We start from the raw sequence: 14,726 nt of genomic DNA, 5'->3' as shown, positions 1-14,726 counted from the left end.
CAGTAGCGTCTGAATCCACTCAGCATCTTGCGAGCGTATTTGTTTGGATATGGAAGTGTGGTGAGTCTCCCTGTATCCCGCTCTATGGAGGAAGGGTATACAGTACTAAAAATTCTCTCTACTTGTTAGTATGAATTGTTAATTTTAGTACATATTGCATATGAGACCTGTATATTACTGTTGTTTCTGCATGTTATGTTTGAAAAAAAACACTTAAAAACAGAAGTACAATTTTCCTACTTACTTGTAAGTTGTTATGGGGGTTGTATTCTCATATGACAATGTGTAATGCCTTAACATGTGACTGACTGCTAGTATGTGTGCTGACTTTTTTATGTCGTCAGTCCTGTTCTGACCCTCAATTCAGGTTCACTTCTATGTATCCATATATAGGTGATTTTCAGTCACAAATTGTGTAGTCATAAACAGAATATTACCATGTCTGTGAGCGGCAAAAGAGACGAGGAGAATTTATCAGGCACTCCTACATCCCTAACATGCTTATCTTGTAAAACAGGGTTAATTGGTATGAACAGTTGGTCACTTATGAGGGGTTGTGTGCAAAGCAAAGTAAAAAACAGGATTTGGTTCAACAACCAACAGAGCCACCATGGAATATGTTCGCAAAGACTTTTGTTAACTCCGGCAGCACCACCCCAGGGGTTAGGTTACACTATTAACCCATACATGCAGCTCCCTTCCTATGGGTTGGTTCCAGTAGCCTCTACAAGTAACCAAGGGACAGGTAAGACTAAGACAGATGCGTCTATGTGGCAGACTACACAAGATGATACAACAGATCATGATACAGTATATTCAAATACTCCGTATGATGATCAGTCGCAGAGTTTTAGTTCAGAGGATGTAGCTGAACTTATTGATGCTGTGAAGGCTGTTCTCTCTTTGGAAGAGTCAGCCAAGACAGTGTCAAAATCTAAAGCACCTGTGTTTAAACGAACAAAGACAGTTAAAACTGAATTCCCAGCGTCAGATGAGCTGACGGAAATGATGGATGAGTCTTGGGCGACGCCCAGTAAAAAGTATAAGATTCCGAAAAGATGGGATTCTTATTATCCATTTCCAGCTGCGGATTGTTCGAAAAGAGAAGTTCCTCCAAAAGTAGATGCACATGTACTGCGACTTATGCATAAATCTGCTTTACCACTGTCATCTACCTCACTAAATGATGTCACAGACAGAAGGGTAAATAGCTTCTTGAAAAATATATTTTCTCTCAGGAGCAGTGGTAAGACCGGCTATGGCTTCAGCCTGGATAGCAAAGGCAATGGGCGAATGGTTAGAGGAACTAGAGAATGGCCTCTCTCCTCCTAATAGGGAGCAAGAGTATCATTTAAGCCGTTTAAGACAATCTGCCCAATTCTTGGAAGAAGCAGCAATTGATATGGGTACAATTGCTTCTAAAGCTTCAGCCTTGACAGTAGCCACTCGTAGAGCAGTCTGGCTACATACCTGGAAAGCAGATGCGGAATCCAAGAAAGAATTGGAAGCATTGCCTTTCATGGGTAATATATTGTTTGGAAAACAATTGTCTGATATTCTAGAATCGGAAGCTGAATCAAAGAAGGTCAGATTTCCGGCTAGTTATAACCCTAAGACCAAGGGTTCAAAGTTTTGTCCATTTCGATGGCAATGCAAAGCGAAAGCTAAAGAGGAGTCTAAGCAACCCCAGTCCAATAGATCGGCCAGGGGTAGGAAGCAATGGGCTAGTAGAAAGCCAGCTTCCAAGCCTGAACAGAAACCATCAGCCTGAAGAGACGGGCCTCCGCCTGGAGGATTCCAGGGTTGGGGGCTGACTCCTTAATTTTGAACACATATGGCAACAGACGACAACAGATGCTTGGGTGCAGAAGGTGGTATCTCAGGGGTATGGGTTCTCATTCAGGAGGCAGCCTCCTCAAAGATTTTTTTGCACCAGCCCATCTCGTATAGAGTCGAAGGCCAATGCCCTGCAAGAAGCAGTCCAAAAATTACTGCAGTCAGGTGTGATTGTCTCAGTACCGCCATCACAAAGGGGACAGAGGTTTTACTCCAATCTATTTCTGATTCAGAAGCCAAATGGGTCATTTCGACCAATTCTCAATCTGAAAATGTTAAACAAATACATTTGGATTCCAAGGTTCCACATGGAGACATTACGCTCCATAATGCTGGCTATGGAACCAGGAGATTACATGGTATCTCTGGATGTACAGGATGCTTACCTACATGTGCCTATAGCACGGTCGCATCAGTGTTACCTCAGGTTTGCCATCCTCCAGGAACATTTTCAGTTCCAAGCCTTGCCCTTCGGGCTAGCAACAGCACCCAGGGTGTTTACCAAAATTGTGGTGGTTATGGCAGCTTATCTCTGCAAGCAGGGGATAAAGATATTCCCATACCTAGACGACCTGTTAATCCTAGCACATTCGCAGGAGCGCAGGAGTTACTCTTGAGCCATCTTCAACAGACAGTAGTTTGTTTACAGAGACACGGGTGGCTTATAAATTGGGAAAAGTCGTCTCTGAATCCGTCACAGCGGATGGTTCATTTGGGGGCCATATTGGATTCAGGTCTACAGAAAGTTCTCTTACCAGAGAAAAAGATAGTCAAGGTGCAGGTCATGACTCAGGAAGCGTTGCACACCCAGACAATGTCAATCCATGCAGCAATGCGGTTGTTGGGTCTGATGGTATCAACCTTTGACATGGTGGAATATGCGCAATTCCACTCCAGACCATTAGAGCACCTTTTTCTGACCAAATGGAACGGAAATTATCAGACGATAAAAAAGCAGATGATAAAGTTTCCAGTAAACGTAAAAAGGTCTCTACCGTGGTGGCTACAGACAGACCATTTAAACAAGGGGAGACCCTTTTGGATAAAAGAATGGCAAGTCCTGACAACAGATGCCAGTCTGCAAGGCTGGGGTGCGGTACTCTGAAGCCTTTGGTTCCAGGGAAAATGGACCGTAAGGGAAAGACGCCTGCCAATAAATCTGTTGGAAATAAGGGCCATTTATATGGCTCTAGTTCAGGCAAAGGAGTCTGCAAGGAAGACCGGTCCAGATTCGCTCAGACAATGCGACAGCAGTAGCGTACCTCAATCATCAAGGAGGAACTCACAGCAAGAGACTGATGGAGGAAGTAACTCCCATTCTAAGATGGGCAGAACTCCATCTACCAGCATTGTCAGCAGTGTTTGTCCCAGGTGTACTGAACTGGGAAGCGGATTTTCTCAGTCGACACACCATTCAGGAAACCGAATGGGCATTACACCCAGAAGTGTTTCAGATGATAATGAACAGGTGGGGTCTACCGGAGATAGATCTTATGGCGTCTCGTCTAAACAACAAAGTTCCGAGGTACGGATCAAGAACAAAGGATCCCGGAGCGGTCCTTGTAGATGCACTGTCAGTAGAATGGAAATTTCATCTGGCGTATCTGTTCCCTCCAATATCTCTGTTACCCAGAGTAGTGAGAAAAATAAAGCAAGCAAAGGGAGCCATAATTCTAATAGCTCCAGCTTGGCCAAGAAGGCATTGGTACACAGATTTACTGAGAATGTCCGTGGAAGCACCGATACTGCTTCCTCAACGTCCACATCTGCTAATGCAGGGTCCTTGTTGTCACAGCCATCTGGATTGTCTGTCTTTGACGGCGTGGCTGTTGAAACCTCTATCTTAGAAGCTAGAGGATTTTCAAAACAAGTAATTCAAACTATGCTTAGAGCAAGAATACCTTCTTCAGCTCGTATGTATCATCGAATATGGCAAGCCTATATTCATTGGTGTACTGAAAAAAGTTTGAATCCAAAATATTTTAAAGTATCCAGGATTTTGGATTTCCTTCAAGCAGGATTAGATAAAAGGTTTGAAAGTAGCTTCCTTGAGAGTTCAAGTATCAGCGTTAACTGTATAGTTTCAGCGAAAGATTGCTGATTTACAGGATGTACGTACTTTCTTTCAGGGAGTTGTACATATTCAACCTCCATTTGTTCCTCCTGCAGCTCCCTGGGATTTGAATCTAGTTCTTAGATTCCTTCAGGGACCTCCGTTTGAACCACTTAAGAGAGCAGATCTTAAATGGTTAATGGCTAAAGTACTTATTCTACTGGCAATGGCGTCAGCCAGAAGAGTGTCAGATTTAGGAGCGTTATCGTGTAAGTCTCCTTTCCTAAGTTTTTTTCCAGATAGGGCAGTTCTCAGAACTAGATCTGGTTATCTTCCAAAGGTGGTTTCAAAGTTTCACCTTAACGAAGAGATTGTAGTCCCAGCTTTTCAGGTATCAGGACTTTCTGCGGGAGAAACGTCGCTGGACGTAGTCCGAGCATTAAGAATCTACATAGATCGTACTAGTGCCATCAGAAAAACAGATTCTCTCTTCATCCTCTACGGATTTCATAGAAGAGGATGGCCTGCTAGTAAACAGAAGCTGGCAAGATGGCTCCGAATGGTAATATCAGAAGCTTATTCTCATGCAGATCTCCCTACTCCGGCTAATGTCTCTGCTCACTCTACACGTAAGGTAGGTCCTTCATGGGCAGCACAACAGGGTGCTTCAGCAGAACAGATTTGTAAGGCAGCCACATGGTCTTCCATAAACACATTCATCAGACATTATGCTTTGGATACTTTTGCCTCTCATGACGCAGACTTCGGGCGAAAGGTCCTCCTGTGTAATCAGGAGCGTCCCCACCACTAAAACTGGCTTTGGGAATCCCAATGTTATCCTGTGGATAACCTGTGGACCCAGCCAGAGAAATAGACGTTATTGTAAGAACTTACCGTTGCTAATGTAATTTCTGTTATGTCCACAGGTATCCACAGGGGTCCCACCCTGACGCACCTGATTTGAGGATCTTGACAATCACTAAACCTCTTCCCTCTTGTATAGAAGGGTGTGCATGTGTGTTCTTATCGCCTAAATAGGCTTCTACCTGATGCTCCTGCCTAATCGCTGTGGAACTGATTTGACTGAGTCAGTGGACGGGATTATATGGTGAAGCCCCGATGCATCCTGGGAGGCCAGAAAGCTCGTGACCATGTTGGTGCCATTTCCGCTGTCGCTCCAGCATATCCCAATGTTATCCTGTGGATACCTGCGGACATAAGAGAAATTACGTTATCAACGGTAAGTTCTTACCATAACGTCTATTTTGCCTTTAAACTTTGCTGTAAGAAAGGACTGCAGTGTTGGGGCTGAGTAGGTTTTCCTAGCTGGTGCTGCTGCGGAAGGAAGGAATGTAGACTTACCCGCCGTAGCTTTGGATATCCACTTATCCAGTTCATCACCAAACAGAGCCTCACCAGTGAACGGCAGGCCTTCCACGCTCCGTCTGGAATCCGCATCCGCTGTCCACTGGCGCAGGATTAGGCCTCTGCGTGCAGATACTGCCATGGCAGTGGTGCGTGCGTTGAGTAGACCAATTTCCTTAATGGCTTCAACCATAAAGTTAGCAGAATCCTGGATATGCTGTAGGAGTAAAACAACATCATCCCTTGGTAAGGAATCTAAATCATCAATTAGAACACCTGACCACTTGGCAATAGCCTTAGTGATCCATGCGCAAGCAATAGTGGATCCTTGAGCCACCCCGGCCGAAGTGTACAAAGATTTGAGAGTGGTCTCAATCTTGCGGTCAGCCGCGTCTTTCAAAGACGCCGCCCCAGGAACTGGTAAGACTACCTTACGTGATAACCTGGATTCAGACGCATCCACTATCGGCGGGTTTTCCCATTTCTTCCTATCCTCTGCAGGAAAAGAAAAGGAAGAAATCAATGTCTTAGGGATTTGAAACTTCTTATCAGGGTTTACTCATGTTCTTCAAAGAAGACATTTAATTCCTTTGAAGCGGGGAAAGTAGCAGAGGATTTTTTCTTTGTATTAAAATAAGATTCCCCCTCAGCCCCCTCAGACTTGTCAGGGATGTGTAACACGGTTCTGACAGCCTCAATGAGGGCCTGAATTCCCTGTGACAGGACGGCATCACCCCCACTCGCATCTATCTCACCCTCCTCATGATCTGACGTATCAGGATCAGTGTCACCCTGCATGATTTGGGCAAGGGTACGTTTTAGTGGGCAAATGGTAGGAGTTTGGGGTGCAGGTATGGGAGCTGAATCTCTATGCATCAGGTCATCCATTGACTGCCTCAAGAATTGTGTTTCCTTTTCATTATTTGACAGCTTTGTGAAATATTTGAAATCATCCCTTTAATAGAAGCTAACCATGGGGGTTCAGCCCCACTGGACTGGGAGTGCATACTATCCTGAGTACAGAGTAGTGAGTCCCCAGGAGATGATAGACATTCAGCTGTGCAAGAAATGCAGTCCCTGGACATGGTAAGGGACACCCACACACACCCACACCACAATGGGGAACACAGTATATGTAGGCCAAGTCTCAGAGAGACACAGAGCTTGGAGCCAACCACACAGAGTCCCTATCAGCAGTAGTTAAATTAAACTGGTGTAAAAATACCTAAACTGCTCCCCCCCTTCACTAAGACCACCTGGTACCACAGTGGAGTGTAGGGTCTTTTCAGAGGGGTTGCGCACCTTCAGCAGTGCTGTGTCACCCAGAGCTGCAGAGGAAATGGCGCCGGAGAGCCGATGGAACCGCTCAGTGGGAAGCCCCGCCCCCTAAAATGGCGCGTGGCTTCCCGCACTTCAGAGATTAAACTGGCCCTGAGGAATCGTTTTACAGCTCTCACTAGATGCCTGGACACTGTTAGCGCTGTGTGTGAGCCAGTGTGGGTAACATAGGAGATTCAGGTTGCCCCTCACAGCGGGACCGCGCCGCAGCATGTGTCCACCTGAATCACCCCGAGCGCAGCATTCTGAGAGCTGCACTCCTACCTTAGTGCCGCCATTCCCACCGGCAACCTGCTTACCTGGGCGCCGGCGCTGTACTCACCACTCTTCCTACTTTAAGCTCTGTTAGGGGGTGGCGGCGTTGCTGCGGGAGGGTACGCTGCACCATGGTGTGGCTTGTAAATAGCTCCCTCAGGAGCTCAGTGTCCTGTCAGCATGAGAAACGGGACCATTAACTCTCTAGGAAGTTGGGCCGTTCTCCCCCCTAAGTCCCAAGAAGCAGTCAGGCTGTTGCCTAAACAGCCCTGACTGGAAATAACATAAAAAAAGAAAATAAATGTAGAAAACTCTTCAGGAGCTCTCCAAAGCGTGACCGGCTCCTCTGGGCACATTTTCTAAACTGAGTCTAGTAGGAGGAGCATAGAGGGAGCAGCCAGCCCACACTATTAATTTCTTAAAGTGCCCATGACTCCTAGTGGACCCATCTATACCCCATGGTACTAATGTGGACCCCAGTATCCTCTAGGACGTAAGAGAAAGAACATTAACCATTTGGTGCCCAGACTCCAACGTTCCACTCTATATTCCCACAGTTTTCCCCAGAGTCCCCCATGGATGATAAGAGAAATCATGTTAAAGTCCATCATCATTTTTAAATCAAAACACACAGAAATTAAAATATCAGCATTCCAACTCACTCTTGACTTGTGGTTTACGTGGATCGTATCCAGGTTGAACACTGCTTGGTGCAGACACTGTACAGCTAGTGCTCGGTCCCTCATATAAGCGTGGTGCTTCAGAGGACACATTATTACTACTACTGCTGCTGCTGCTGCTGCTAACTGCAATGAAGGGTTTAATCCTGTCAAGAGAGGAGAAACAGCATGGTAAGTTCCTTCTTTCTACAGAAAATACAAACCTCATGTACTCACCAGACAACTCTCGCCTGATGAAATACAAGTACAGTTTCCTCTCATACCTGATCTTTTCATTAACAATTGCTGCGCCTGTTCCAAACTTTTCTTGTCTTCTGCGCACATCTCGTGGGGGTTTCACTTCTGTATTCACAAAAGCCATCTTGGCTTGTCGAACTGCCGGTAAAAAGGGGCAGTAAATTGTTAGAACAGTAAGGAATGGAAAGTTTTCATAATACATGGAGGAATGGTTATGTTTTGTTATTGTATGTGTTTTCTTGAAATATCAAAATGTACTGGAAGGCCGTCAGTGTGCTCTCTGCAGAGAAAATGAGTGGACTCTCTGCTTCTTGTACCCTCCCAGTAGATTACTTTTAATTAAGGAAGGCAGGGTTGTACAAGATTTTGAAAAAATTGGTCCAGGAGTGGAAAATCCATTTAATTCTGAGGGTAAATACATGTACAACTGCACAACTGTAAATACAGAACAACTATACACATCTCTGAACTGTGTTTAAACATCAATGAATATTATACTATCCATTTAATTAAAATAATAAGATTTTACTTACCGGTAAATCTATTTCTCGTAGTCCGTAGTGGATGCTGGGGACTCCGTAAGGACCATGGGGAATAGACGGGCTCCGCAGGAGACATGGGCACTTTAAGAAAGAATTTAGATTCTGGTGTGCTCTGGCTCCTCCCTCTATGTCCCTCCTCCAGACCTCAGTTAGAGAAACTGTGCCCAGAAGAGCTGACAGTACAAGGAAAGGATTTTGGAAATCCAGGGCAAGACTCATACCAGCCACACCAATCACACCGTATAACTTGTGATAAACATACCCAGTCAACAGTATGAACAACAACAGCAACAGGTCAACCCTGATGCAACAATAACATAGCCCTTATTGCAGCAATAACTATATACAAGTATTGCAGAAGAAGTCCGCACTTGGGACGGGCGCCCAGCATCCACTACGGACTACGAGAAATAGATTTACCGGTAAGTAAAATCTTATTTTCTCTAACGTCCTAGTGGATGCTGGGGACTCCGTAAGGACCATGGGGATTATACCAAAGCTCCCAAACGGGCGGGAGAGTGCGGATGACTCTGCAGCACCGATTGAGCAAACACAAGGTCCTCCTCGGCCAGGGTATCAAACTTGTAGAACTTTGCAAAAGTGTTTGAACCTGACCAAGTAGCCGCTCGGCAAAGTTGTAATGCCGAGACCCCTCGGGCAGCCGCCCAAGAAGAGCCCACCTTCCTAGTGGAATGGGCCTTAACTGATCTTGGCAGCGGCAATCCAGCCGCCGAATGAGCCTGCTGAATCATGTTACAGATCCAGCGAGCAATAGTCTGCTTTGAAGCAGGAGCACCCAGCTTGTTGGAAGCATACAGGATAAACAAAGACTCTGTTTTCCTGACCCTAGCCGTTCTGGCTACATAAACCTTCAAAGCCCTGACTACATCAAGCAACTCGGAATCCTCCAAGTCCGTAGTAGCCACAGGCACCACAATAGGTTGGTTTATATGAAAGGATGAAACCACTTTCGGCAGAAATTGTGGACGGGTCCGCAATTCTGCTCTATCCGCATGGAAAACCAGATAGGGGCTTTTATGTGACAAAGCCGCCAACTCTGACACACGCCTAGCCGAAGCCAAGGCTAATAGCATGACCACCTTCCACGTGAGATATTTCAACCTGTGAGATTTCAGGAAACTCAACACCACGTTAAGATCCCAAAGTGCCACTGGAGGCACAAAAGGGGGTTGAATATGCAGCACTCCCTTTACAAACGTCTGAACTTCAGGTAGAGAAGTCAACTCCTTTTGAAAGAAAATGGATAGGGCCGAAATCTGGACCTTAATGGACCCCAATTTTAGGCCCAAATTCACTCCTGACCGTAGGAAGTGAAGGAAACGTCCCAGCTGTAATTCCGCCGTAGGGGCATTCCTGGCCTCACACCAAGCAACATATTTTCGCCATATACGGTGATAATGTTGAGCTGTCACGTCCTTCCTAGCCTTTATCAGCGTAGGAATGACCTCATCCGGAATGCCTTTCTCTGCTAGGATCCGGCGTTCAACCACCATGCCATCAAACGCAGCCGCGGTAAGTCTTGGAACAGACAGGGCCCCTGTTGCAACAAGTCCTGTCTTAGAGGAAGAGGCCACGGCCCTTCGTGACCAATCTGGAACAATGAGTATCGTTCTCACTCCTCTTTTTCTTATTATTCTCAGCACCTTGGGTATGACTGGAACACCCACGGTGTCACCAGGGCGTCTACAGCTATCGTCTGAGGGTCTCTTGACCTGGGCGCAATACCTCTGTAGATTTTTTGTTGAAGCGTGATGCCCTCATCTGTGCGAAGACTTCCTGATGAAGTCCCCACTCTCCCGGATGGAGGTCGTGTCTGCTGAGGAAGTCTGCTTCCCAGTTGTCCACTCCCGGGATGAACACTGCTGACAGTGCGCTTACGTGATTTTCCGCCCAGCGAAGAATTCTGGTGGCTTCCGCCATCGCTACCCTGCTCCTTGTGCCGCCTTGTCGGTTTACATGACCAACTGCGGTGATGGTGTCTTTCTGAATCAGAACCGGTTGGTCGCGAAGCAGGGTCTCCGCTTGACGTAGGGCGTTGTATACGGCCCTTAGTTCCAGGATGTTGATGTGAAGGCAAGTCTCCTGACTTGACCACAGACCTTGGAAATTTCTTCCCTGTGTGACTGCTCCCCACCCTCGGAGGCTTGCAGCCGTGGTCACCAGGACCCAGTCCTGAATGCCGAATCTGCGGCCCTCGAGAAGGTGAGCATTCTGCAGCCACCACAGGAGAGACACCCTGGCCCTGGGGGATAGGGTGATTAACCGATGCATCTGAAGATGTGATCCGGACCACTTGTCCAGTAAGTCCCATTGAAAGGTCCTCGCATGGAACCTGCCGAAGGGAATGGCCTCGTATGATGCCACCATCCTTCCCAGGACTCGAGTGCAGTGATGCACTGACACCTGTTTTGGTTTTAATAGGTTCCTGACCAGTGTCATGAGCTCCTGAGCTCTCTCTATCGGGAGATAAACCCTTTTCTGGTCTGTGTCTAGAATCATGCCTAGGAAAGGCAGACGAGCCGTAGGAACCAACTGCGACTTTGGAATATTTAGAATCCAGCCGTGTTGCCGTTACACTTCCAGAGAAAGTGCTACGCTGATCAGCAACTGCTCTCTTGATCCCGCTTTTATGAGGAGATCGTCCAATTATGGGATAATTGCGACCCCTTGCTTCCGCAGGAGTACCATCATTTCCGCCATTACCTTGGTAAATATTCTCGGTGCCGTGGAGAGACCAAACGGCAACGTCTGAAATTGGTAATGACAATCCTGTACCACAAATCTGAGGTACGCCTGATGAGGTGGATAAATGGGGACATGAAGGTATGCATCCTTTATGTCCAGAGACACCATAAAATCCCCCCCTTCCAGGCTTGCGACGACCGCTCTCAGCGATTCCATCTTGAACTTGAACCTTTTCAAGTATATGTTCAGGGATTTTAAATTCAATATGGGTCTGACCGAACCGTCCGGTTTCGGGACTACAACATGGTCGAATAATAACCGCCTCCTTTTTGAAGGAGGGGAACCTTGACCACCACCTGTGAAAGATACAATTTGTGAATTGCAGTTAACACTATTTCCCTCTCGTGGGGGGAAGCCGGCAGGGCCGTCGGTGAGGGGGCATCTCCTCGAAGTCCAGCTTGTATCCCTGAGACACAATATCTATTGCCCAGGGATCCAACAGGGAGTGAACCCACTTGTGGCTGGAATTTCGAAGACGTGCCCCCAGCGGGCCTAGCTCCGCCTTTGGAGCCCCAGCGACGTGCGGTGGATTTGTAGAGGCCGGGGAGGACTTCTGTTCCTGGGAACTAGCTGTGTTGTGAAGCTTCTTTCCTCTGCCCGCCTCTGGCAAGAAAGGACGCAACTCAGACTTTCTTGTTTCTTTGTGATCAAAAGGACTGCATTTGATAATGTCGTGCTTTCCTAGGCTGTGCTGGAATATAAGGCAAAATATCAGAATTACCAGCTATAGCTGTGGAGACCAGGTCCGAGATCCCTTCTCCACACAATCCTCAGCCTTGTAAGGTAAACCTTCCATATGCCTCTTAAGTCGGCATCACCTGTCCATTGCATGTTCCACAGGACACGTCAAGCAGAAATCGACATAGCGTTGACTTTAAAAACCCAGTAGACTAATGTCTCTTTGGGCATGTTTTATATATATATCTAAGACAGCATCTTTTATATATATATATATATATATATCTATATATATATATATCTATATATATACATATATACACTGCTCAAAAAAATAAAGGGAACACTAAAATAACACATCCTAGATCTGAATGAATGAAATATTCTTATTAAATACTTTGTTCTTTACATAGTTGAATGTGCTGACAACAAAATCACACAAAAATTATCAATGGAAATCAAATTTATTAACCCATGGAGGTCTGGATTTGGAGTCACCCTCAAAATTAAAGTGGAAAAACACACTACAGGCTGATCCAACTTTGATGTAATGTCCTTAAAACAAGTCAAAATGAGGCTCAGTAGTGTGTGTGGCCTCCACGTGCCTGAATGACCTCCCTACAACGCCTGGGCATGCTCCTCATGAGGTGGCGGATGGTCTCCTGAGGGATCTCCTCCCAGACCTGGACTAAAGGATCCGCCAACTCCTGGACAGTCTGTGGTGCAACGTAGCGTTGGTGGATGGAGCGAGACATGATGTCCCAGATGTGCTCAATTGGATTCAGGTCTGGGGAACGGGCGGGCCAGTCCATAGCATCAATGCCTTCGTCTTGCAGGAACTGCTGACACACTCCAGCCACATGAGGTCTAGCATTGTCTTGCATTAGGAGGAACCCAGGGCCAACCGCACCAGCATATGGTCTCATAAGGGGTCTGAAGATCTCGTCTCGGTACCTAATGGCAGTCAGGCTACCTCTGGCGAGCACATGGAGGGCTGTGCGGCCCCCCAAAGAAATGCCACCACACACCATTACTGACCCACTGCCAAACTGGTCATGCTGGAGGAAGTTGCAGGCAGCAGAACGTTCTCCTTGGCGTCTCCACGTCTGTCACATGTGCTCAGTGAGAACCTGCTTTCATCTGTGAAGAGCACAGGGCGCCAGTGGCAAATTTGCCAATCTTGGTGTTCTCTGGAAAATGCCAAACGTCCTGCACGGTGTTGGGCTGTAAGCACAACCCACACCTGTGGCCGTCGGGCCCTCATACCACCCTCATGGAGTCTGTTTCTGATCGTTTGAGTAGACACATGCACATTTGTGGTTTGCTGGAGGTCATTTTGCAGGGCTCTGGCAGTGCTCCTCCTGTTCCTCCTTGCACAAAGGCGGAGGTAGCGGTCCTGCTGCTGGGTTGTTGCCCTCTTACGGCCTCCTCCACGTCTCCTGATGTACTGGCCTGTCTCCTGGTAGCGCCTCCATGCTCTGGACACTACGCTGACAAACACAGCAAACCTTCTTGCCACAGCTCGCATTGATGTGCCATCCTGGATGAGCTGCACTACCTGAGCCACTTGTGTGGGTTGTAGGGAGGTCACACAGGCACGTGGAGGCCACACACACTACTGAGCCTCATTTTGCCTTGTTTTAAGGACATTACATCAAAGTTGGATCAGCATGTAATGTGTTTTTCCACTTTAATTTTGAGGGTGACTCCAAATCCAGACCTCCATGGGTTAATAAATTTGATTTCCATTGATAATTTTTGTGTGATTTTGTTGTCAGCACATTCAACTATGTAAAGAACAAAGTATTTAATAAGAATATTTCATTCATTCAGATCTAGGATGTGTTATTTTAGTGTTCCCTTTATTTTTTTGAGCAGTGTATATATACATACTAGGGTCTCAATCTCTGCTGATAAGGTATCTGTCCATGCTGCTACAGCGCTATAAACCCATGCCGACACAATCGCCGGTCTGAGTAGTGTACCAGAAAGTGTGTAAATGGACTTCAAAGTACTTTTACTGCATGCTATCTGCAGGATCCCTGAGGATAGCTGTTAAGTCAGCGCTACCTTTTGGGCAAACGTGACACCCTAGGAGAAGATTCCCATCGTATCCTGGCCCTAATAGGGAAAGGATACTCCCTGAGAATTCATTGTGGGAAACTGCAGTCTCTTGTCTGGAGATTCCCGCTCTTTTTCTTCATGAGAGACCTCAGCTTTCTTCCCCTTAAACATGTGTACCCTTGTGTCAGGGACAGATGAGTCATCAGTGACATGCAAAACATTTTTTTATTACAATAATCATATATTGAATACTTTCCTGCCATTTTGGTTGTAACTTTGCATTATCGTAGTCGACACTGGAGTCAGACTCCGTGTCGATATCAGTGTCTATTATTTTGGATAGTGAGCATTGAGAGACTCTGAAGGTCTCTGCGACATAGGGACAGACATGGGTAGATTCCCTGTCTGTTCTCTAATCTTTTGTGCAATAAATTTTCCTTAGCACTTAATTTCACATATCCAAACAGGTGTCGGTGTTGTCGACGGAGACACCACTCACACACACATTTGCTACATCACTTCCTTAGGGGAGCCTTTTACCTCAGACATGTCGACACACACGTACCGACACACCACACACTCAGGGAATGCTCATCTGAAGACAATTCCCCCACAAGGCCCTTTGGAGAGACAGAGAGAGAGTATGCCAGCACACACCCCAGCGCTATAAACCCAGGAATAACACAGTAACTTAATGTTAACCCAGTAGCTGCTGTTTATATTGATTTTTGCGCCTAATTATGTGCCCCCCCTCTCTTTTTACCCTTTTCTACCGTGTATCTGCAGGGGAGAGCCTGGGGAGCTTCCTCTCAGCGGAGCTGTGGAGAAAAAATGGCGCAGGTGAGTGCTGAGGAAGAAGCCCCGCCCCCTCAACGGCGGGCTTCTGTCCCGCTTAAATATACACTTTCTTGG

General features: G+C 46.6%; 1 protein-coding gene across 1 annotated transcript in view; it reads right to left on the bottom strand.

Annotated features, from left to right (window-relative positions):
• Window positions 1–14,726, bottom strand: part of ELOA (elongin A) — a 186,106-nt gene that overhangs the window by 34,055 nt on the left and 137,325 nt on the right. The window contains exons 9-10 of the mRNA XM_063954096.1: window positions 7,791–7,902; window positions 7,510–7,673 (exon numbers count right to left, since the gene is read on the bottom strand). Coding sequence (XP_063810166.1) covers window positions 7,510–7,673; window positions 7,791–7,902 — 276 coding nt within the window. The remainder of the gene's footprint in view (window positions 1–7,509; window positions 7,674–7,790; window positions 7,903–14,726) is intronic.

This window comes from Pseudophryne corroboree, chromosome 2, assembly GCF_028390025.1.
Source record: "Pseudophryne corroboree isolate aPseCor3 chromosome 2, aPseCor3.hap2, whole genome shotgun sequence".
Taxonomy (NCBI): Eukaryota; Metazoa; Chordata; class Amphibia; order Anura; family Myobatrachidae; genus Pseudophryne; species Pseudophryne corroboree.
Note: the sequence above shows the minus strand (reverse complement) of the source record. Positions and strands in the feature narration are given on the sequence as shown.